The following is a 24,802-nucleotide window of genomic DNA, read 5'->3' as shown; positions in this document are numbered from 1 at the left end:
TTCCATGCTGCTTTCTATTGTGTCCTGTTATCTGGCACATCCGTGATGTCAAATAGGCACAACACAGAAAAAAAACAGACAAACTGGTAATGGGATATCAGTCAATCGCCTATTATTATTTTTTTTTAAAACCTGTATATAGGCGCTAGTTTTGGTGTAAAATGGTATTGCACATACTCCCATGCAGGATTTCTCACAGTAGCTCAACCACAGACAGACAGACACTTCACACCCCCAGCTTTCAGACGCCACCGTCACCATCAAGCCCACCTCACTTAGGGATTCTTGGCATGTGTAAACGCTGGAGCCTGAATATTAGATTAGAAAATTACCCCCACACAAATCTCAAAGCTAAATGGGGACGGTGACAGCTAATGAGAGCCAGTTGTTCTCTCCTCCATTCCCATGGAAAGAAAGAGGAGAGGACAAAGGAAAGAAAGTCTGAGGATGACTCTGCTGCTATGGAGGCCGGGTTCACAGCAATTAAAAAAGACCCCAGGGTGTTTCTGTCTCTCATTCACTTTCACTTTTGCTGTAGTGTGTCGTCTAATTACACGTTTCTCTACATCTGGCTTTCATCTTAATTTAATCAGTCACCAAATAAAAAGTTAGGAGTCTGGTTGCACCGTTCCAGGGATGTAGGACAAGGGGTTAATATAGATGTTTTTGTATTACATGTAGGAAGACCATTCGTCTATTTATCAGCCTCATTCATTTTGCCAAGTCCTCCATCTAGCTTTAGCCCCATGATAACTTTATCATAAACTTTCGCTGTATTTACTGTCCATATTTTGTTTACCATATCTTGTTTATCATTAATGATTGCGCATTTGGTAATAAAGTCCATTCAGCAGCATCTGATTCCAGCCAAGAGATTAGGTTGTATGAACAGAGAAAGTCTGTGTATCATTTCTGAATACTTACATCATGACGGTCGAGCCACTTTTCCCCTTTGTTTGTTTTCACTAACACACTTGGTGTTAATCTAGAAATTGTCTTCTGGCATTTTTGAACACTTCCTTCACTGACTAATACAACAACATCGCATCCTGCTTATACAAACAGCCAGTGTTATTGTAGCAATATGGGGTAATTTCTGCCTCTCCTCACAATCACCCCTAACCAAAGCATTGTATTTGATTGGTGGATCTGAATCATGGTTATGGTTAAGACTGGGGGATCTTTTTAGGATGACTGAAGCGATAAGTCTCCTGTTGAGCTTTAAGGGAGGTGTCAGACCTTTTAAATCATTCATGATTGCCTAAGCTTACGAGCAGGGCACGGCGGGTCTGGCGAGTTCCTTTGAAAGCCTGAAGTCGTACGGTGAAGGCCTCGGCTTCAAACTCCACATGTTGAGCACAGTTCTGCAACCTGCTGGAAGTCAGAGCTCTGGATGCAGCTGTGCTTCACTAAGCAATGGCAGTTTGCATTCTATTTGTGGCAAAATATTTGTAAACAAACTAATGTCATGTGCAAGGGTTGGAGAGAACTCGTTTTGAAGTTCAGTCAATTATAAAACAGAGGCCTTGGCTGCCACATTTCTCAGAGCCAGGTTTTTGTTGAGCACTGTAGTGTAGATCCCCAGATGGACTACATTAACTCACTCTTTCACAATTTTTCTTTTCATTCTCCAGCCTTTATCGTTTTGCATCTTTGTTTTCGAGCCAGGGCTTTTCCAAGCCATAAAGCAGCTGAAAACTGAAGAACATCATCTCTGTCTTCATGTTTTCTTGTCTGTTCATCTTTTCTTTGTTTCTTCTGTTAGGTGTTTCACAGGCATTCCTCTATTCAGACCAGCCACGTCATACTGAGTCCTTGCCTCTCCTCACTTCTCCTCCAGTAGGTCTTTCCGGACGGAAAGTGTTCCAACTGACCCAGCGCTTTAGGAATGTCAACACGCATAAATTATTACTGTCACACGGATGTTTGCTTTTCCCCCCGTATGTAACGTGGCATCAGGGGATCAAGCAATTTTTCTGACATGGTAAGCAAAACGTTCTCACGTTGTTGGTCCAAAGCACAGATAGAGGGACAAAGGAAAGATGCTTTGGGGTCTGGATTGTGAGGAGGGAGGACGAAAAGGATATTGTCTCTTATGCTCCTTTCAAAAAACACGCTGTTAAACCCTGGAAGAGTAAACCCACCCACCAGCATTACTGAGTGGAGGGAGCTTGTTAAAATGACCCCACTCGGTGCCCTGAGCTTTGGAGTACGCTGTGTTTAAAATACAGTTGACAGTAACTCTCAAGCACTCGGCATCCATTTGCGAGCTCTGGGGTCGCGACCTTCCAGTGCTTCTTTGTTGTGGTTCAGTTGAAGTGCATAGCAGGTTGCCTTTGTTATTGAAACAAAGTCGAATGTATTAAATGACTGCCTTTGATGCCCTTTTTTGCTTTGTGACCGCTGTTATGCCGTACAAAGAGCGGTGACTTCATATAATAAATGTCTTCCCCCCTCTGTTTTCCACAAGAAAATGAGAGAATGAATTGCGGCCTTTATGGCATTTGGTTAAGTATTATTGTTGTTATTTTTGATTAAGATGAGGTTTTTCTGCATTGAGGTTTTCTTCCATTAGCACAAAAGCACAGGGGCCGGCAATCAGCTTTATGGTTCTGGTAAACAATAGTGGGTAGCACAGCAGGGGCTTAACCTGTAAACTCTGATGTAGTCAAGATACAGAAGTTAATTTCCATGCAGTCCTCCTGCGAGCAAGTAGCTCAAATGAATAGTACTGTCAAAAAGAGTTAGTGATATGACTTCCATGTTTTTCAATAGTAATTCTGCTGGAGTTACATGGGAAAACTGTGATAAACAATAACAATTTTTCAACATGAAATGCATGACAAGCAGCTCAGTTTGCTAAAATGACCTCACCTGACTACTGCAACCACTGGCACTGCTTTCATTTAGGTTAAAAAATGCTATTAATTGTAGCTTGTTTTCTTTTCACATTAACTGTCGTATCTGTTAAAGTTAATAAACAAACATATATTTTACCAGGACTGGGAAACCTGAGGGGGTGACGGCTAAAAATGGAAATATAATACATGTGCAGAAAAGATGATATAGTAAAAGATTTAGCCTGAAATCTGTTTCTGTGACAACTCTGTCCTCACATACTTGAAAGTTTTCTTTGAAAAACTTTGTAATTCTCAAATGATGTCAAGTTGCTGACACCTTCGATCAGCCCTAGTGTTCATGTTCTTTTCAAACAGCTGCCTTGATCTTCTCCTACAATTATCAGCCAGCCTTTCCATGCAACAGTGCTTTGATTATGTCAACATTATTATTAATGCTATGCTGTTACAATCCTTTTGTGTTTTTAGTGGCATTTTGTACTTACCCATGCATTTCCTTCACATGTATTACTACATACAGGCTAGTAGCAGATTTTTATTTATTTATTTATTTTCCTTTCTTCTTTTCTTGTTCCTGAAGTAAACTTGGGTACCCTTGAAGATTTTTTTATATATAGTTTGACTTCAGCGAGCATATGTGCCTGTTAAATGGACCCTTTTGAAAGGAATGATTGTCACCTTTGTTACTCTGACTTTATTTATTATATTCTCTCCTGTCGACTACCATGGATTTCTCTACCATCTTAAAACGTCAAGATTTTCATGTTCCCTGATCTCTGAACCTGAATTGCAACCTATTCATTTCATTCATCTGGAAAAAATCAGCTGCATATGTGGTATTTAGATGTAAAAGTTATGTTGTCATATTCCACTAGCCAGCCAACAGTATAAACGGGTGGCATTTGGATGATGTGACATTTGCTTCCGCATATTAGCCTTCCTCTAGCCAAGCTGTTCTGAGTTATACTGACAGAAATAGGGGTCAGAAGTCGTACAGATGCACTCTGATATGATTGGCACTTGGGAGACTCATGGTTTCACACTTTAGGGATTATCCTCCATTTTCCAGAATGTTCTGCCTAGAGACTCTGACGGCATGACCTCATGATTGGCCGATGGGGGTTGGGGGGGTGTTGTGTGTATGTGTGTGTAGACACACGTTCATGATCATGATCAACTATGTCCAGAGAAAGATTGCACTGGGATCTGGAAACAGTGCTTCAGTACAGCTATTATATAATATAATAGAAAGTAATGGTTGGAAAAGGGGATTTCAGCTGGGAGCAGGCCTGCCGCTGCAGTGCATGTTTGTATTCTGAATTTATTGCCCTCTGTCAATGAATAAATTGGCGAAAGGTTAAAGCATATAGACTACAGAGCCATAGGTTTATGTTTTATGTGTATACTTGTTCTCTTTTTCAGTGAGTAAGCACAATGGGAATATAACTAATCTTAGAAACACAGTAAGGAATCCACTTATGTGCTTTAGAACTAGAGCTGAGATCAAACCCTGGGAAAGCAACTGACTTCATGTGTGTTTATTTGTACATGTTTGTGAATGCACTGATTGCATGCGTTGATCGTAACTATATGGACAACTGTGTGCTGCGGCATGTTCTCTCATTGTCTCTTTCCCTCTACGCCCCCAATTGTGTTCCCCATTATCCGTTATTCCACTTGTAAGTACATCTAAATATAGACCAAGAATTTGCTTAGGGGGCACTCTCTCAGTAGTGGTGCTTAAAGAGAAGACGGGGTATTTGCTGTAATTGTAAATGCATGTGTACAGCCTAAGCTTGGGAAGAGAGACAGAGGAGCGTAAAGAGTATCTGGCAGTTTCTCCTGGCTCTTGCTCTTTCCCAGCTGCTGTGCAGCTTATTTGTCCCTTCCAAACTTGGGGTGCTCCTTGGAGTGGACGTTTTTGCCTGTGCTGAATACCTTTTCAAATACCTCCTAACCTCAATACAAGTTTCACCAGCTTAACACAACACACATGGAGACAGGTCCAGGCCCTTTTCTGTCTTTTCTCCCCTCCCCATTGCTTGGAAAATCTTACATTTCTACAGAAAAGAAGTGCACACATCCTGTCCTCATTAGGCCAGGGAAAGGAGAGGGATCTGGCAGGGCCGATCCTATGGAAGCCCCACACATGAGCCTGGGTGAATAGAACGGGCAGGCAGGCAGGCTTGCCGCAGCGTTTTATATGGCTCTTGTTCTTAGCCTTTGATGACACTGTTTAGAATAGGAAATATCTAATAAGTCAAGTATTCTGTCTAATGTGCTGCCAGTGGGTTTAGTATTTGCCTGGAGGTCTTGAAACACTATCTCCACCACAGCAATAATATACATTTGAAATTCTCATGGAGTGGGTAGGAGGGAGCGATGTAGAGGGGGAGGTGGGGCAGCTGGGTGTACATGCTGTAATAGCAAACATGTGCAGGTTGCAGGAACAGACGAGGGTGGGCTAGGATGGGACATACCTTGAGTCTGTTCAAAAATCTATACTCTATTTTTCAGTTCATCATAATCATGTCTCAAAAATGGCAGTAGCTAATTGAAACCGACATTGTACCCATTAACATGTAAGGGAAATATGGGGGAATGCCCTCATTAATGGAGTTAAATTGTTGGACATGTTATTGGCAATGATGATGATTAATAGACTCAAGTCTGTTAATGATGCACCTGACAAGCCTGCAGGAGAAGTGTTTAATTGATGCGATGCAGTGGTTGAACTGAAACTGTCTCACATGTTCACATGTGCCCTCTCCGCCTGCTGTTTTTCTGTATATTTACTTGTGTCTCAGGCTAAAAAGCTCTGCTGTATGAGTGAAAAGGGAGTGTTTTTGTGGGGGTGGCTTCAAGTGTTTTTTTCTCAACATCTACAAAATATTTTCCATGCACTTGGGAAATTTTTGAAAAGTAAACGCTTCTGTTTATTCCAGCTTTTTACCCACACGTGTCAGCCCTATATAAACATGTCCAGTAATTTATTATTTGCTAGGTAGCATTTAGTTTTATGTGTTTGTCTCATTCCTGTCCCATGGGAGCCAGTGGCGGCTTCTTTATAGTCTTGAAGATGGCATGCTTTGGTAGCAGAATAAAGATGCCTGTTTTCATTGTCGCTTGAAACTCAGCAACCTACTCACATTGATTTATATCATCTGTCACTGAGAGCTTTTTATTGCCACAACGGCTGGAACTCTCCCGACATCCGTTAGTCGGAGCCAAGCATAAAATCTCGGCTGCTTTATACACAATACCACAGTCACTGCACGAAACAATTCGATTTGCCGGGGTGAGGCCCTTTTTCAAAGACATTTCCAATATTGCAAGAAGTGCAAAATGATTTTAAGACCACAGAAAAAGTCCCAAAGCATGCCTTTAATGTCTCTGTGGCTATATGACGCTCTCCTTCTTTGGTCAATTTGTCCATGGTTTCAATCAAGCAAGTTATTTGGTTTGTGTCCTCTTGTAAAGCCAGGATCCAAATAAGAAACAAACTTTGCAGAAGAAGAAGAAAACGTTCTTATCCAGATCCATTTCAGCACTTCACAGCATCTTGGTCTGGTTTGAGATAAAGCAGTTTTTTATGATGCTAATTGAATACTCATGTTCATCACATTTATCAAGCTGTTGCACATGTTTAGGGGTGTAGGGGTGTGTAGTCACTCAGGTATCAGCTGCCCCTTTTGGTGTGTGTGTGTGATTGCGATTCCATACTTTCATGTCTAAGGGCCTATATTCATGATATTTATTAGGGATGCACTGATTGTGAAATTCTGGGCAGATATGATGTTAAATATTACAGTTTGGCTGATGCTGATTCAGTTTGTATTGTCATGTATATATTCCTTTTGTGCCAGGGAACGAAAGAAATCTTCATTTTCAACTGTTTCAAATTGGCATTGAAACATTTGTATTTGAAAAAGTTGTATTGACACTGAAACAAATATTTGGCACTGAAAAAAAATACATTGAAAAATAAAACACAGACATTAAAGATTATTTTATTTTATTTTGCCATTTTGGGGGATTTTCACATGTTTTTCAATGACAATCTTCTGATTTATCCTTCATGTCTGTCTTTTTTCAGTGACAGGATTTTTTACCATGTCTTCTTTTTTTCAGTGGCACTGATTTTCAGTTTCAACTTTCTGTCACTGGTTTGGCGTGGAGATGAGGTTTTGAGAGGGGAGAGGCAGGGAGAGTGTAATTTGCATTTCTGCACACTAACAGGCTGGCCACATTGGCTGTTTGAGAAGCGCGTGTGCGTGGCATAAGGTCTTTCTTTTCATTTAGGCATCCATCTTAACAGGTTAGGGCCGCCACACTGGTGTTGTGAGTCAGGCTTCTCATGCGTTTGTCAATCGAGGCTGCACGCGGATCTCGCCAAAATTGACCTGAAAACATCCTGTAGACAGTCATATTGACATCATACCAGCGTTTCACTACAGTTTTAATGTCTGTATCTGTAGAATATGTCACAGACATAAGAGAATAGACACACAGGTGAAGGACAGTTTTTTCTCCCTCTTTCTCTTCTCTTCCTCCCTTCCACTCTTTCACCTTCCCGCCTTTTCGTTCTTTCAACAGGAGTAAAGGAAGCATTGCAGAAGCAATGGGGCGGCTGTGGCTCAGTGGGTAGAGCAGGCGAACCCCGGCTCCCCTGGGCGGAACTGAGCTACATGCCGAAGTATCCTTGAGCAAGATACTGAACCCCGAAATTGCTCCTGACGCGCAGTTGGCACCTTGTGTGGCAGCCTCTGCCGTCAGAGGGCCCTGCGATGAGCTGGCGACTCATCCAGGGATATACCCTGGCCTCCGCCCATATGAACACTGGATTTGGCCCCAGTAACCCCCGCAACCCCCCGAAAGGGGGGATAAAGTGGCAACATCCCCGCGACCCTCACGGATAAAGCGGTCAAGAAAAAGAACTGAACTGAACTGAACAGAAGCAATTCTGAATATGTGGACAGATACACATGTTACTGTTCTGGCTCAATAATTCAGCCCTTCATAACACTATCTTTTTTGTAAAAGCACAAATTATATCACATAAATATATGAAACAACTTTTAATATGATGTTCTTTAACATGAAAAACATTTTTAGTAAGTAAGTAACTTCTTCAAAAGCCTTTTTAGCCCAATATGCAGCTGCCCACTCAATGATATTGTGTGTATGTGGTCAGTAAGTTTGTGCATTATATAGAGACTTTTAATTTATAGTTTCTACCTTTAGAAAAGGTCTTTTACTGACGATGTTTAGTGACAAAGTAAAGCACGTTTTACAGAAAGGCCACTAAAAGTCATCTCTAGCTGACTTCAAGGCTCAAAAAGTCAGCATCAGTGTGAACTCAGCCGTACCTTCCACTCTTTCTCCATGCAGGTGCGTCGGAGTGAGCAGAAGCGTGGCAGTCGAGACCCTGTGTCAGGTGTTGACTCCTCATCTCGTCACAGCGGGACAGGGCAGGACAGCGGCTTTGGTAGCGACAGTGCTCGTATTCGCATCGTCCAAATAGAGCAGCAAAGCGGGGCCAGCCACCACTGCATCGCAAGGCCTTCCCACAAGTCCACCATCACCAAGAACCTCAGCTTCATCCCTTTTGACATCTTCGTCACCGCTAGTAGGCTGTCTGTCATGACCTATGCCTGCTCCAGTCCCCCAAAGGCCCTTCCCTCATCCTCGGACACCCCCAGCACACCCGAGAAGAAGGAGCCAGGGGATAAGGTAAAAAAAAAAAAGCCTGTGACATGAAAGCTCTCTTATCAGACGGCCCTAGATTTGTCAGTTGTCCATGTATTTATAATTATTTATACCATAATGTGAGGATTGTATTTGTGTGTAAGTACAAAGGATCAATATAACAAAGTCTTCAAATCTACCTTCTAATTTGGAATTACTTTAAGTGGTTGATGAAAGTAATTTCATACAGTCCAAATTTATAAGATTGGTAATGTGATCAATGCAGATATGAAAGTTAAAGACTTCTGGGCACCAGCCTAACGCTGTCCCACACAAAATAGACACATTTAGAACTGTAAGGTTTGCTTTCCTGGTAATGTCTTTTTGCTCACATCTACACCAGAGTGGCAGTTTTATTGTAAACAACTAGTTCCTCCAAGCAATGATTTGATGTATGAATGGGGTCAACAGCATCTATATAAACTGGTGATGCTGGTGAATCATGATGGACCAAAAATCCTCAGTAAAGTTTCCAGCAGCTACCTGAAACAATGCCTCAAAGAATTGAATGAATGAATTCTGGCGCAGTACGAAATTATCTGTCTGCATCTGTTGTAGGTGGGAAAGAGTGCCCTAAACCAGCCTGACATCCTGTCTGAGTCTCCTCCAGCCTCTACATCTCCGACTCCAGACCCAGCCCCGGCTGCCCAAGATTCCCTCGCTGGCCTGACTGCTGATGATATCCTCAACAGCAACACGTCCCAGCCAGCCTCCCCACTGCTGAGAGGCAGCCTGCTCTCCTTGGATGGCCTGCCAAATCCCAGCCGCTCCTCGGCCCGACAAGCGTTGGGTGTGACCATTGTGAGACAGCCCGGGAGAAGAGGGGCTGGCGACCAGGTGCTGGAACCCCTCCTGTACCTCCAGGTGATGCAACCTTCTGCTCTGCTCAGCTGCCACCATCGTAAGCAGAGGATGGAGCTGTCTGTGTTTGACGTTGCCTTAAGAGGAGTAGCTTCTGACTACAAGTGTCTGGGTAAGAGAGATCTGGAGAGGAGGATGGATTAAATGGTGTGGGGAAGAGGTGAATGGAACCTGTTAGAGTTACGGATGGGACTTAGACACTACAAGGAACTTTTGTGTTTTGTACCGTACCACCAGACTACAGCAGCTACGTTTTCTCAGGCTATAACCTGTTTATAATCTGTCTGTATAGAAATAACCAATCTTCTCGCTGATTGTCTTGTTTGCTTATAGTATAGAAGCAACCATGTTAAACTGAGGCTATTTCATAAGCAGATAAAAGTTCCTTGTAGTAAGTACAGCAAATACAACTTTTCTACCAACCCTTTATATACACAAAGATAGACTAACAAACAAGTAAATATAAAATCTATTAATGTTAAATATGTTAAAAGCATGTCTTGTTCTCTTCCTTTCCTCATGCACCTTTTCTCCTCTTTTTTGTCTCTTTCTTAATCTCTTGATCTTTCATCAGACCCAGGAAAGACTCTTCCAGAGTCTCTCGACTACAATGTGTTTTGGCTTCAGACAGTAGCAGGAGAGGTGGACAATAAAACGGGCATCCCTCCCCCTCTGCTCTGCCTCCAGATCAAAGATTTCCTCAATGGCCCAGGTGGGGATCACGCCCAAACGAACACAAACACACTGTTCAACACATGCAACTTCTGTACACTCACGCTAACGTGCTCGTCTACTATTTTAAAGCATCCGTTCTGCATTTGATCGCTTGTCAGGGGAAATGTCCACATGTACACGCTGAACAAACACATACCAGAGGCAAACACTAAGGCCTACTCTTCTGCTGTATGCGCAGATGATGAGAAATCTAAATGACATTGCGGATGTAGGCCACTGATGTTGCTTCTATAACTCACTTTGTTTGTGTGTGTGTGTGTGTGTGTGTGTGTGTGTGTGTGTGTGTGTGTGTGTGTGTGTGTGTGTGTGTGTGTGTGTGTGTGTGAGCGAGAGAGAGGGCATGTGCGTGTGCACTTGTGTGTGTGTGTGTAACGTCATTCTCATGTGTATTTGCCTTTCACAGGGTTTGGTCGTCTATTTTTAGACTAATATGAAATCCATATGAGCTTTAAGCTAAGGTTGTTGACCTAAAGGTGTGGCCGACATCCTACTCAGATAGAACCGCAATGAATAAAAGTGTGAGTGGGCTTTTAAGTGTGTGAGTGTGTGCAAGCTTGTTATCCCTGTGAGGGTTTCATGGAGAGTGTGTGTAGGCGCAGGACATCCTTCAGAGTTCAGCCTCCTGAACCCAGCAGGCCAGATGCTGCAGATACACACACACACACACACACACACACACACACACACACTGACACCCAACTATCGACGTACTTTGGCATATAATATGTCTTTCTTCCACATACATACAATCATAAACACATAATGTTCATGTACAGCACACAAAAATGAGCTCCAGAACTAAAATGTAGGTATAATGGATGATAGTACGTGGAAGCGTAAAGCCCCCTTGTCCGCCACAGGCATCCCTCCCTGCTGTCAGTGGAAAGCCTTCAGCTTCTCTCCACCTGGAATCACACAGCATAACACAATGCAGCTCTCTGTACACCACAGCAGTCACACAATACAGCCACACATCAACAGTGTCCGTCTACCCCTCTGCTAATTCCCAATGATGCCAGCAGTGAAATTTTAGCGATTGTAATCTTTCCACGTATGACATCAGAATTTATGTTTCGAGCTTTTATAGTGAAAGTCACTGCATACATGAGAGGCAAATTGATGTAGTGAGTAGTGATAGACTTAAAGAGTGTATACTGACATTAGATCTCCCTTAGAAATAAGAATTTTGTAATTAATTAAAAAAATAATTATTTAAATGGATTTAGGTTCACTCAGTTTATTTGTTTAGTAGAAAGTGCACCATGTTCTGTGTTGATTTTACAACTTTGATTTAATATATTAACAGGATGTTTCACTGTACAGGGTTACTGTTACATCTCTAAAGATAATTACATTATGCCGTGGTTACATCTGATTGTAGTGTTTAGTTGAGGCACAGATGTTGACTTTGTGCAATTACAGTCAGGTGTTTCCCTTGAACTAGTGAAGAGCATCCTTGTCTCAGTAGGATAACTTCAATCATAATCACTCACATTCATTTGCGTTACATACACACACACATATAAACAACACTCTCCCATATGACTCAGACAGGATCCAGGCTCAGTGTGAGGTTGCCCCAGGTCAGGCTGTGCTGGAAATATCTAGAATTGACCACACATGCTACTGGTTCCCCTTCACCCCCACACACGCACACACATTTTCAACTGTTAGTTGTTATGGTTAGAAGACTCTCTGGTGGAGATGATATTCGTCTTTAGGGATAGGGGTGCAAAGGAGGAAATTATAAAGAGCAGGAGAATCAGTGGCTGGCTTGTGGAATACACTAATTCCTGTATTTTAGACAGTATAGCATTTTATTTATCTCTCCTGCAGTGTTTTCACAGATGGTTTATTTGCATGTGCAAGTTTTTATAACTGTCTGTCGCTATGTGTGTGCGTGCTGCAATGTGTATGTATCATGTCTGGCGGCTCTACTTTGATTCGACAATGTTTCACGTTTGATTTATTTCAACGAGGCGCAAACAGAGAGCAGACTGCTGCAAGGCCACGTCGTGCTGTGTGTTTACAGCAATATGCTCGCAATTTCAGCAGCATTTATTCTGCAAGACCAATCAAAGCTGCCCTTCCAAGGATGCCGGGTGGGAAACACTTGTAACATGTGTACTGTATACTGGGTGGTGTTTCAGCACTAACCCTCACTCAGCAGCCACTCATCACATACACACACACACATACATATAAACACTTCTAATGCAGATACATAAAGGAAGCCATATTTTTCAGAACCAAGAGGGTTCAAGGCTTGACCAGCAAACACAAAAAAGGCAGGGGTTGGGTATGTGTTTTCTCAACATGAGCAGGGTTCAGAGATTGACCAGCGAACACACAAACACACACATACACTCTCATCACTCCCTCTCTCACCTTTCTTGTTCAGTTCCATTCATTGAGAGGGTCAGTGCAGGAGTCCAGAGATGTAACTGCTACCACTTGGAGACAAGAGAAGCAACAGGTGATAGATTAGCTAGAACAAATTGGAACCATTACTCTCCCGCGTGCCTGGTTCCCGTCAAGCTATGGGTTTGCAGAAATGTTGTCAGTTACTGTATACAAACCTGTGCCCCTCCGAACTGTCCAGAACTACTCTAATTTGAGTCAGATGGCATCTGAGGCGCGTGTCACTGGCCTTCCTTATGAGGTTGAGGTTTTTTGGGGGTTTTTTGTGACGGGGATTTTACAGATACCCCTCTAAAAAATGATGGTCCTTACAAACACAGACATACCCTGTGTAATTGAACACACTGCCACCTGTGTCTGACACAGGCGTTCTGCTGTGAAGAGTCAAGCGTAAAAGTCAACTAAAAGAAAAAATCAAAGGTGGGGTCGGTATGAAAACAATGTTCTTGGTGGTTGCACACACACAAGCACCCAACACCAGGTTCAAAGTAGGGACGGCGTCATGCATGACCTCGCCAAAAAGGCGCAGCAACCTGGGTAATAAGCATATTTGATCTCCCCACCACTTTACAGAGATGTATACGTGTGTGTGTGTATGTGCCCCTCTGTCAGACCTTGATCTCCCACTTTCTCCAGCGCTAATAGAGGCTGACACCTGAGAAGGGCCAGTCTATGATTCTCGCCAGCCTGTTCACATTAAGGCCCGTTCTTTAAAGGTATGTGAACGCCACCGACACCTCTTAACCTCTAGGCTTGATGCTCGCTCTTTGCATAGGGCCTTCCACTGACAGTTTCCAGCTTAAAATAGCTGTTATTCTTACAGCTGAAGACAAGGTGTTCCCAATAAAAACACTCATATGTTTGAGGTTGCCACTGCTGGAAAAAGCCTTCTTTGACTCCCATTGCTTTGTGATGAAAGTGCCACCACATTTCGTTCAATAATTAATATGTCCTTCCTTTTTTAAAAAGAAATTTCTGCAGTTTTTCTTTGCCATTCTAAATCATAACAAGCACATTTGAAAGCAGTGTTGAACCTCTTGGTATTCTGTTGTTTGCTTGACAGTGTTAAAGAGGTGCAGCACTGTATTTGGTTGAAAGTCTTGAGTGCTGCATTAAATCTTAGTCCATAAATATAGGTTTTTGCAGCTTAGTCTGTAAAAAAGTCTGTCATGCTTGTAAATTGTTTATGTTTTACTTCTTATTTTTCTGTTGTGAGGTATGAGTGTCCTCGTTTTATGCCTTCTTTGCCTGGATAGTGAAACCATATGGAACATCACTGTAAAGGCAGCCTTACACACACCCCCATATCAATTCCAGAGAAACAACCGAATGTACGGAGGGACTTGAAGCCATATAATGCTGTGGTGCGATTTTATTGGAGTTCCTCAAAAGATTCATCTTTTGACATTGCGCCACTTCAATAAAAATGTGCTCCATCGGTTAGCAAATAAAGCCGGTGGGTAAACTGTACAGATACTGTGTTCCCCTTCGCTTCCAGGGTTCTCATGCAGTGTTCTTTCCGAGTTCCCACAATTTAAAATCCAGATACACACAATCCTGCTGTCATTTGACAGATTTTCCTTTCACTGATCTGTCATAAATTTAGAAGTGATAAGTGCATCAGCCAGCTGAACTGCAGGATGTTACATGTCTCAAGTTATTTAATGGGATGCATTATGTTAGGACTAATAAATAAACTGCATAAGCTGCATCCAAAGTACATAATTTTTTTTGAAGGAAATTATAACATCTTTACTGGCATGGTCTGTAGTTAACAAGAAGTTGCAGGTAATATCATTGCTGCATTATTGTCCTCTCTACTCTTTGAGTTATAAAAAAGGAGGTTGCATGAATGATAAAAGTTCATCCAAATATGTGAAACAACTATATACTATATAATAGATATTTGATCCTGATATAAATCATAAATATGTTTATTTTTTATCTCATCAACTTCAGTGATGAAAGGGACTTCCCCCCCTCTGTCCTTCCCAAGCAAGTCATCACTTTATGAAACACATGGTTGTGTAAAGGATATTACTACATGAGTTCAGGAACAAACTATGTCTCTAAACGGTTTGTTTGCAAATGACTGCATTCTGTTTTTATTTACATTTTAAACAACTTCCCAACTTTTTTGGACTATGGGTTGTATTCAAATGTAAGCATTTTTCAGATGGTAGGAAAGATGTCGCAAGGATGATTCTGGGCCACCAGAGTGCATACTGTATACCAGACTTTTTTACTAATGGCTAATGACATGAATGTCTTCAATCAAGGAAAAGTTATGTAAGTCAATTATTAAAACCCTGGGGTTACAGTGAGCTTTATCCTTAGCACTGCTCACTCAAGCCACATGGGTTTCTGATTAAACAGGTAATACACCTCTTACCGCCACCCCAGAACTGACTGGGTGTTGGGGTAGGATGAATTTTTCAGGGCAGGGGGAAGAGAGGGACCTCGGCATGGAGGACAATCGATAATGAGGACCAGGTCTCCCTGTACAGAGAGCCAGACAAGGCCCCGGTCCTGGCCCTGACTGGGTGAGCAGAGACAGCTTTATATAATTAGGGGGGGGGGGGGTAAAAGATAGAAAGGATTGAGAAAGAAACAGAAGGATGAGCTACATGAAAACAGAGGAAGTAAATGAAAGAGTGAAAGAGAGGAGGAGAGCAGAGGAACCTGGATGAACAGCTGCCTACGGGCTATTTATTCCACCGCTGAAAAGTTTCCTGGTGATAAGTCAAGTGGAAATGATAAGCTACATTGCACAGCAAATTCCACCTATCTTTCCTCCAATTCCTCTCTCCAGCCATACTTCCATTTGACCATGTGCAGCACTTCCACTGGATTAAATGAGATAGAATCCTTAGGGCAGAGTGTGTGTGTGTGTGTGTGTGTGTGTGTGTGTGTGTGTGGATACTTGCCTGTCTGCCTGTCTTGGCAGCGCTCCCGCTCATGTCATCCAGTGCTCCTACCTGGGAAGGAGACAGAGGCGAGGCCTAAAAACCTTAAAAACCTTCCAAACACTGGTGCCTTGATGAGACCATGAAAAACAGCTGCGCTTGTTTTCAACTGCTTCCCTCTCCCATCATCATGACCAAGTGGAAAAATGGGATAATGGAAGTGGTGTAAAACGGCATTGAGTTAATTCATGTGTCTCTGTAAATTCCAGTCAAGTGTTTGAAGGCTGCAGTGCACCGGAGAGCGAGAGAGGCAGAACAGAAGAAGAGCCGAGGAGTCTTGGATTTATGTGGCTGGCATTAGAAAAAGATTCTCTTCTGCTATTCTGCAGTGTCACGTCAGGATGTTACACTGAGACAGCCTGTAATTGTGTGTGTGCATATATGTGCATATAAGACAAGGGGAAACAGATTGAGACTGGACCCAGCTGTTCTTTAACAGGTCCTTGCATGCAAAGCTGAGTGATTAGAAGAAGAGAAAAGAGTTCAAAGTTTGATTTATGAGACATGGTACCATGCAGTATTCCATGGGTTAGATAGCAACAGATCTTGCTTAGTGGGACACGAGGGAAACCGGCCTTTTCTTAAAAACCCCAAATGGATTGTGCCCAGTTTATGTGGGTTTCCAAATGACAAGAGTATGCTTTAAAGAGCGAGGGCAACAGTGAATTTTTTCAATTTGGGTCCTGGCTCTAACAGAGTTTAACAGGACTTGTTTCAGCACTGACAAAGACTAAATAGTCTATAACTAGATTGCTAATCATAATATACACATATAAGTATATACATATACAGTATGTATATATATATATGTATGTGTGTGTATGTATGAAAAGTTTGTATATATATATATATATATATATATATATATATAAAATAAATGAATTTCCCATTCCTTAATACAAACAGAACACACACACAATCCCACAGAGATCTGGGGAGAGTGTGTTTACCACTCAGTGTACTTGACTTGTGTCATAAGGTAGCTTCGTTATAAAATAAAGTCGTGTTTTTATTACCTGCCTAAAAGCATTGCTCTCTCTACTTCCTGCCCTGTTTGCGTTTTCACTCAGCACTTCATAAATATGTCAGGATGAGCACAAGAGATACTCCCACAATTTCAAGAGAGACTGCTTCGAAATTGTCCATAGAGGGAGTTGCTTTTTGTATTTTGTTGACTGCACGGTTAAAACCATTATTTTGTTTTGTGTCTTTCCATCACAATTTATTGTCTTTGTTTTTTCCATCTCTCTCTCTCTCTCTCTCTCTCTCTCACGCTTTCTCTCTCTCTCCACAGCTGAGCTAAATGTAGAGCTATCACGCCCCCTGAAAATGAACCCCACACTGGCGAAGCTGGAGCAGGCCAAAGCCTACCTGAAGAAAGTCCTACCGAATCACACATGGGATACCTCCAGTAAACCACCATCTGCTTCCTCCACCCCTCAGTCCTCCCCTATGAAGACACTTCCTAGGGCTGGCCTTTCTCGTTCAGACACACATCATCAGGCCTCAGCCCTGGGCAAAGCCAGCAGCATCAGGGCCCTGGCGCTGTCCTTCCATAAGGTCTCCCTCCACACTGCCCAGATTGTAGTGGTCATGGAGACAGAGGCCCATCCAGTGAGGCCCAGCGTGACAGTAACAGTGTCGGCCATGACAGGAAGTCTAAACATGAAGTCCGGGCCTAGGATAGAAGGTGAGTTAAAGGCAAACACCTGCTTCACAGGTGCACAAACATTAAAGGAATAGTTCACTCTAGAACGAAGTTCAGTCATTATCGACTCACCCTCATGCTGATGAGAAGTCCGGTGTAGTTTCTTATTCCTCAAAGTGCAGCTGGAGACCCGCGGGGGTACCCTCCTGCAGCAAAAATCCATATAACGGGCGTCAATGGTGTCCGAGACGAAAAGGTCCATAAAACTACACAAAAACTTTGTAATATTCCTCCATTCTGCTCGTCCGCTGCAATCCAAATGTCTTGAGGTGGCGAGATCCAAGGTTTACTCGAAACGACGTCATTTAGTACATTTTTCTAGCCTAAACAGTCACTATACTATATTTGCCTGGAGGCACGCTCCCGCGTGCATGCGAGTCTCCCTCACAGCCGCTTGCACTACGGAAGCCCCGCCAGACAAGATCAACAAGAACTTGCGATAGATACACACCGGTATCTACATCCTGCTGTGAGATACAAAGTTTCAAATCACTAGTGCAGGCAGATCCCTCTTGTGTTTGTGTGTCGCTCGGTCGCTCACAGCTGGATGTAAATACCGGTGTGTATCTATCGCGAGTCTCGTTCATCTTGTCTGGCGCGGCTTCCGTAGTGCAATCTGCTGTGAGGGAGACTTGCGTGCATGTGGGAGCGTGCCTCCAGCAGATATAGTATAGTGACTGTTTAGGCTAGAAAAATGTACTAAATGACATTGTTTCGACTCTGGATGTCGCCACTTCAGGACATTTGGATTGCAGCGGACGAGCAGTATGGAAGAATATTACAAAGTTTTTGTGTAGTTTTATGGACCTTTTCGTCTCGGACACCATTGACGCCCGTTATATGGATTTTTGCTGCAGGAGGGTACCCCCGCGGGTCTCCAGCTGCACTTTGAGGAATAAGAAACTACACCGGATTTCTCATCAGCATGAGGGTGAGTCGATAATGACTGAACTTCGTTCTAGAGTGAACTATTCCTTTAAATTCACACTTAATTTGTTATAAATAATAAGTAAATGACTGAACACCAAAGGATGTGACAAAACAAAACACATATCAGCTGTTACCCTGATGGCCAGCCAATTTTGTCATAGTTATTAGTGCTGAATGATTAATCGATTTTAAATGAAAAATCGCGATTTGAAACAACACGATTAGCAAATCGCAGAGGCTGTGATTAATTTTGCTGCGGGATGCACGTCTGGCCCACGTTAACACACGTGTGTCAATGGTTTTACAAATTCATGCCGTCGTCCTAGTCCGACAGTCATGCTCGCCAATCAGAAGTGCCATGCTCCTCGTGTACCAATCATGCTCACCAATCAGACATGGCCCAAGGCGACTGCATATATGCCTACCAACAACAACACATGAAACCCAAGTAAAACTTTAGATTTATGGTGCGGAAAAATGGCATCCTCTGATCCAGCAGCAACCTTTGACGATTTAAATCTATTACACTGTGTATATTGAACTGAAGCTTCACTTTAAAAAAAATTGCAAATTCAATCGCAATATCAGTAAGAAAAATTGCAATTTTTTTCCCAAATCGTTCAGCCCTAATATTTATTCAAACCTTGAGAGACCCTAGGTTCAGTTTTAGGCTTAAACGTACAGGGGTCTCTCATTCAAAAGAAAACAAAAGACACAAGTAGCATGGGATCATTGGATTTATTGTTAAACAATGATCATTGCAGATGAAAGTCTGTCTGACATGACTCTGGCAGAAATGTTCTCGGGTGAGGTAATGTTTTAAAATTTTATTCACGATATGTTTAGTCGTGTTCACCGACTTCCTTCTCTTAGCCGAAAGTTATAGTATCAGGCGATATTTAGATATTTTAATACAGAAATGTTAAATTTTATATCCTTAAACCAGAAACATAGACCCCCAAACTGTATATCATGTTACGCCCCTGGTCTAGGGGAACCAGAGACATGACATGATGTGCTCTCCCCGAGTCTTCCCACTCCCAAGAAGGCCAGTGTCACATGGTATATATATTTAAGGTAGCATTTATTTTCTCTTGAGAGGGAGACAAAGCCAAAACAACAAACAAAAAGAGTCTAACCCCCTACCTTCCTAACACAAAACCAACAAATGGTAACAAAAAGACAAATTCTTACCTAACTCCTAAATAAGGAAAAACAGGAGAAAAGGGTTAACAAAAAGGCTTCTCCCTCCTACTGGGCTACCACACTCACTTTTCTATGTACAGAGTTACGACAATCAGATTATAAATTATACTGGGTCTCACAGAAAACCAACTAACACACTAGACACCAGTCCTAGTTGGATGTGGGGAAACAGGTTGAGAGAGGGAAGACTGCAGTCAGCCGGTGCTTCAAAAGGGCGTCTCTCCTGCCTCTGACCAATCCTGAGTCGGTAATCAGCCAGATCTAGCCAATCAGTAGGTCCAACTTGCTATCAATCACACACACCCACACACACATACACTCAGAGGAGACTGCTCACACCTTAGGAGGAGGAGGGACATATCCGTATACACAATATACACAAAATAATGACCCAGGGTCATAACAATTCTTAGTCAGAATTTCTATCAGCTAGTGTAAAAGTTTTGTAGTATTACCTGTGTTGTCACCTCAGTTTTACAGTGTGATCAGGGATGGATGAGGAAGTAAAACTTGAAGTAATTGTTTCAAAAGATCTCTAAAGCTAACTCTTGGTTGTATGGTCTCTTATGCCTTAGACTCAAGTTGAAAAATTTTCTTTTTTTTCTTCTCCAACCTCCTGCTAAGACCTCTCTGAGCTCAGTAAATGACGCATGTTGTATAACTCCAAAGTAACAAGGGCCTGGACCTTAAATGAGTCATTGTTACTTTCTTCTTCATGTCTAAAGTAAATCAGACCAGTGATGTGATCCGTCTTATTCTGCTGTATTTCAAGATATCGCCACTTGTTTAAAGGAAATTCCTGAAACAGGTGGAGCTGCATTGGAAACAACTGTCATGACTTCACCCCATTTGGCAGATTTTATCATCTTTTAAAGAAACCACAATTTTAAGACTCAGAAATACACTAAACGACATGTACATGCTTTTTTTGTGGTGTGTCATTTGTCCAATACCCAAGTTCACCATGTGAGCCAACAGGAACCAATCCAGGCCCTTTGAAAATAAAGTACATTAAACAAAGCTCCAAATATTCAATACAAAAATGTAGTGGGGAACAAATTGTTCTGTTTCATATCATTATGTTACTAAACAAATACTAAAGTAGACAAAACTACAAAGAGCTATATATCCGGATACCCAGTGCACACAACACTTGAATTTGTTTTAGATGAAAATGTAACTGACATGTTTTAAGGAGGTTGTATAAAGAAAATATGCCTAAGTCCATTCTAATACTGTAGTGATCCATGTCTGTCTTCATAGCACTTACTCAAACTTTCCACTTTCCACCCTTGTTTGTTGAAAAATATGTGATGTCTCAGTCTTTTTGGAAGATCTGACATCCACTCACACTGGGAGAACGCTGGGAACCAAATACCAGTATTGATTTCAGTATTTTTTGGAATATTTCTGTTTTTTACACATGCTAGCAAAGCCCTCACTGCCAAAAACAAGGTTTGTCAGTAAACTGTAAAGTGAGATGTTTGTGTTAGTCTTGGATCTAAAGTTGTTGTGAGACTGTGTGTGTATCTGATTGCATGGATATAGAGCCTGAGAGAGAAAGATGCTTTCATGCGTTTATGTACAAGGGTGTGTGTGTGTGTGTGTGTGTGTGTGTGTGAGTGAGTGTGTGTGTGTGTGTGTGCGTGTGTGAGAGAGAGCAAGATTGTTTGTTTTCATGTTCGGACCAAACCCTGCCTTCATCAACACTGACTATTATCCAGGAGTCATCACAGTGTTTCCATTATGACAATCAGAACTGCTAATGCTAATGTAAATTAAAATGCTTCCAATTTCTCTGTGCCGTTGGGTGTGAGCCGACACGCTGTAACAGATGATCTGGGATTTTTGGTTTGTTTTTCGCTGTTTTTTGGCTCGTCTTCCAAATTGGACAGCAGATGGAAACAGCAGGATAAAAGAGAGTGAAGGGCTGACATGCCACATGCAGTAGATAATAAGGAAGACTCTTGACTCATAATTTTGCAAGGAGATGGTTTGTACCTCGGTACCGCTGAGCGACACGTCCCCTGTTTGCAGAGAGACAAGGACCGGGAACTGGGCTCCCTAAGTGCCTGCATCTGTCTGACAGATGTTATATTCAGTTACTTCAGATAACATGATTGTTGAAAATGTTAATTAAAACCTCAAACAATTTGCACTTTGTTTACTCAAATCTGCATAACTGCACAGTGACACAATACTGAGCGCTGCTGCCCCGCTCTGATTTTCACCAGCTTTTCAGCTTTCATTCATCTTTGATGTGTTGACTTTGATAAACACAGTTGAAACTGCGTGAGCAGTGCAATGGAAAAAGAAATGGATTTTAGAGACGGTTGAACTAATATGAAAGTTAATCCCCTCCTACTCACTTGGCTTTCAAGAGTGAACAAGTGATTGTTCTTCCTTTGCCCATATAATACTTTTTAAACAGGATTTGTTATTAATAGCTCATTGGTTCGTGCACAGTAAACACAGGAAATAGAGATTAGTGTGCAGTCTCATGGATGTTGTTTTCTCCACAATCAGCAGCACCTCTCAATGCTCTCAAGACATTAGAGTTAGACAAGACGCAAATAAAAAATGTTCGGATCAGGACCACTGGTGTTTATTGACATCTATTGGATCATTCATCCCCAGTTTGGCTCTAACCCTTTGAAATACTGTTTGTCACAATCAAAAAAACATAACAGCATGTATGTCTGTTCTGAACAAGTCTTTATAATAACTGCCATAAAGCTAATGCTGTCATCATGTGCAGCAAAAGTTTCATTCAGCTCCTCGTATATCATATTTGAGTGCTCTCTGAAATACCTGAGAGCTTTAATATCCTCTATGTAGATCTCATTATAGGCCTGATATTTCATCTCCTTGCCTCATCTCTAAGCGCATGTTGGATTCATATGTAGTAAAACCTGTAAGTGTTGCCAGTGGAGGTTTACAAAGTTTACATGGCACAAAATGCCATCAAAGAGAATCTTTTTGCATGGGGAAAGGCATTGTTAAGCAAATGTCAGAAGTTCTCCTGCTGAATAACATGTTTGTCTCACCCAGTTGTTTCTTTTTTTTCTCTTGATAACTTTAGCACTCTTATAGATCTTTGTCACAACACACACTGCTTTTTTCCCCGAGGGCTTCTTCACATAGTGTTTCCAGATTTGTTGCCATCCAAAGGAGACAAACTGTCTCCAATTACGCTGACTGATCGCTGGTGACAATAGATGTATCTGCTGACTTTCAGCCTCATCTGCACCGCCTCCATCACTCAGCACCTCTCCAGTCCATTCCGTAGCGCAGAAAACGGATACCTTGGAATTTTACGAAGATAAAGGTTAGGATTCCCCTTCTGTTAGGTTGAGCGTTTGAGCTGCCATAATAAGTCAGCTGGAATGACCCCCCCGGGAGGGGCTGTACATGAGAGATGTAAGACAGGAGAATGTAGTATTACTACCGCTACAGTATGTACCACTACTGTTGCTGCTGTTGTTGGTCTGCTGGTCCTCAGTGACAGGCCGAGATTGATGGAGCACATCCTGAGCAAACCACAGGATGATGCCAGTGTGCAAGAAGAAACAAAAGAGGGAGGAAGAGGGGAGGGAAGAATTGTGAAAGAAGGGAAGCAAGAGGATGATGGAGATAGAGAAGTAGAGGGAGAGGAAACATGGAGATGTAGGCATAGAAATGTGAAGAAGAGATGGAGTCAGATAAAAGATGTCCTGGGAAATAAAACATGATTAGCCAAAGAGAAAAATACAGATTGAGCAGAAAGGAAATAGAGTACCATAAAGGAAGTAAGTTACCAAGTAGAAGCATGACAGAAGAGCAGATGAGGAAAAAAGGTGAGTCCAAAAGTTGCAGAAAGGAAGAGGAAGTAAAGAAAGAAAGAAGATATAATACAGGACAGCAGGGGAAAACAGAAGACAGGCAGACTACTATGTGTGAGCAGTAACAGGGGTCTCTTCAGTATATGCCATTACATTCACCCCACCCCACCCTGTCTTCATCAGCCTGCATCCATAGCTGCGACGGGGTGAAGACCCTGTCATCCTCCCCCCTCATCTGTGGAACATCTGGTGCTCTGTACCTGGTCACGGCAGCCCCCCGCCCCCCCTCTGCCAGGGGACAAGATGGAGAGAGAGGGGATTAGGTTGACAGTGAGGTGTGTTACCAGATCCTGTGCTAATGAAAAGCAAGTGGAAGCCCCGCATTCCTCCCTCCGTCCACGGCTCACCACTCCCCAAGGTAGGGGGGCATTTGTAGTTCAATGAAAGAAAGGAGGGAGGCAGGCAGTAGAGAGAGAACATATGTCTTAGGGTCCATGAAACAAGACCCTCCCTAATCTCTCAGCTCTCCTTCAGACTGCCCATAGAGTGCCCCCGATTTCCTAAGAACACACACACATACATGTCGACAGACCCTGTTACTAGTGCACACTTTTTCATATGCATACATCAACATACGCACACAAAGCTTTCTCCTTGGTCCTTTGCCTCTGTGGACCCCCTGCTTCTTCACGGTGATTTACTCCAGCACACTTGTAAAGGAAAATTTCTGTTCATTGAACAAAGTGAGAGCTACCAAATATTTATTTATTCATCTTTTTTTTTTCCTCTTCCTTTTCAAGCTTTCTTTTATTTCCCTGGCCAATCTTTGAATTACGATCATGTCTGTTTGTTTACTCTGCTGAAAGAAAGCCACTTTTTTCCATTTATCATATTATTTCTGTGTCAATAGTCAGGCAAAAGCAGAGCTAAGCAAAGCCAAACTTTTAAGTTTTTATTCTGAAATACATGTTAACCCAATCATAAATCATTTTCAATGCATTAATCATACCAGTGTATTGCAGAGAAGACATAGGGGAAAGACCCGTCCAGCAAGGTATTTCTTGACACACATAGTTGCTGGGTCAAGGTAAATATGCACAGGTGAAATTTAGTGTTAGAACGCTGCAATACTGTTGTAGTTGAATATCAGAGACTATCATAAAGAAGGGTTTTTTTAATAGTAGTCTTTGTTAAATGTTCAAAGCTCAACATTTTTGGCTCTCAGCACTGAACCTAAAATGATCCAACATTATGGGCCAAGTCTTACGCCTAGCATAAGTGGCACAAAGTGCAGCTCAAGTGTCATTACTAGTTTCTGACAGACGTCATTTCACACCCGGAGCCCACGTTTTGTAAATAGGAAATGTTCTTGTACCCATTTGCATGCCCATGCCTGTATTGGTCTTACAGTGAAGTGTGGTCAGCACATTGATTGCGCATGGCTAAACTTAAGTGAGCAGAAAGTAACTGTGCTGTAGATGTATTAGTATTTTTTGGCCTTTCCGTGGCTTTATTACAGGACAGCTCGAGAGATGACAGGAGATGGGA

General features: G+C 42.2%; 1 protein-coding gene across 3 annotated transcripts in view; it reads left to right on the top strand.

The window, feature by feature from the left end:
- LOC141011735 (intermembrane lipid transfer protein VPS13B-like) overlaps positions 1 to 24,802 on the top strand; it is a 353,303-nt gene that overhangs the window by 247,419 nt on the left and 81,082 nt on the right. For all 3 annotated transcript variants that reach the window (XM_073484997.1, XM_073484995.1, XM_073484996.1), the window contains exons 35-38: positions 8,250 to 8,591; positions 9,165 to 9,579; positions 10,042 to 10,179; positions 16,884 to 17,279. In XM_073484997.1, the coding sequence (XP_073341098.1) occupies positions 8,250 to 8,591; positions 9,165 to 9,579; positions 10,042 to 10,179; positions 16,884 to 17,279 (1,291 nt within the window). The remainder of the gene's footprint in view (positions 1 to 8,249; positions 8,592 to 9,164; positions 9,580 to 10,041; positions 10,180 to 16,883; positions 17,280 to 24,802) is intronic.

This window comes from Pagrus major, chromosome 17, assembly GCF_040436345.1.
Source record: "Pagrus major chromosome 17, Pma_NU_1.0".
Classification (NCBI taxonomy): Eukaryota; Metazoa; Chordata; class Actinopteri; order Spariformes; family Sparidae; genus Pagrus; species Pagrus major.
The sequence above is the reverse complement of the archived record's forward strand: the minus strand, read 5'-3'. Positions and strand labels throughout refer to the sequence as shown.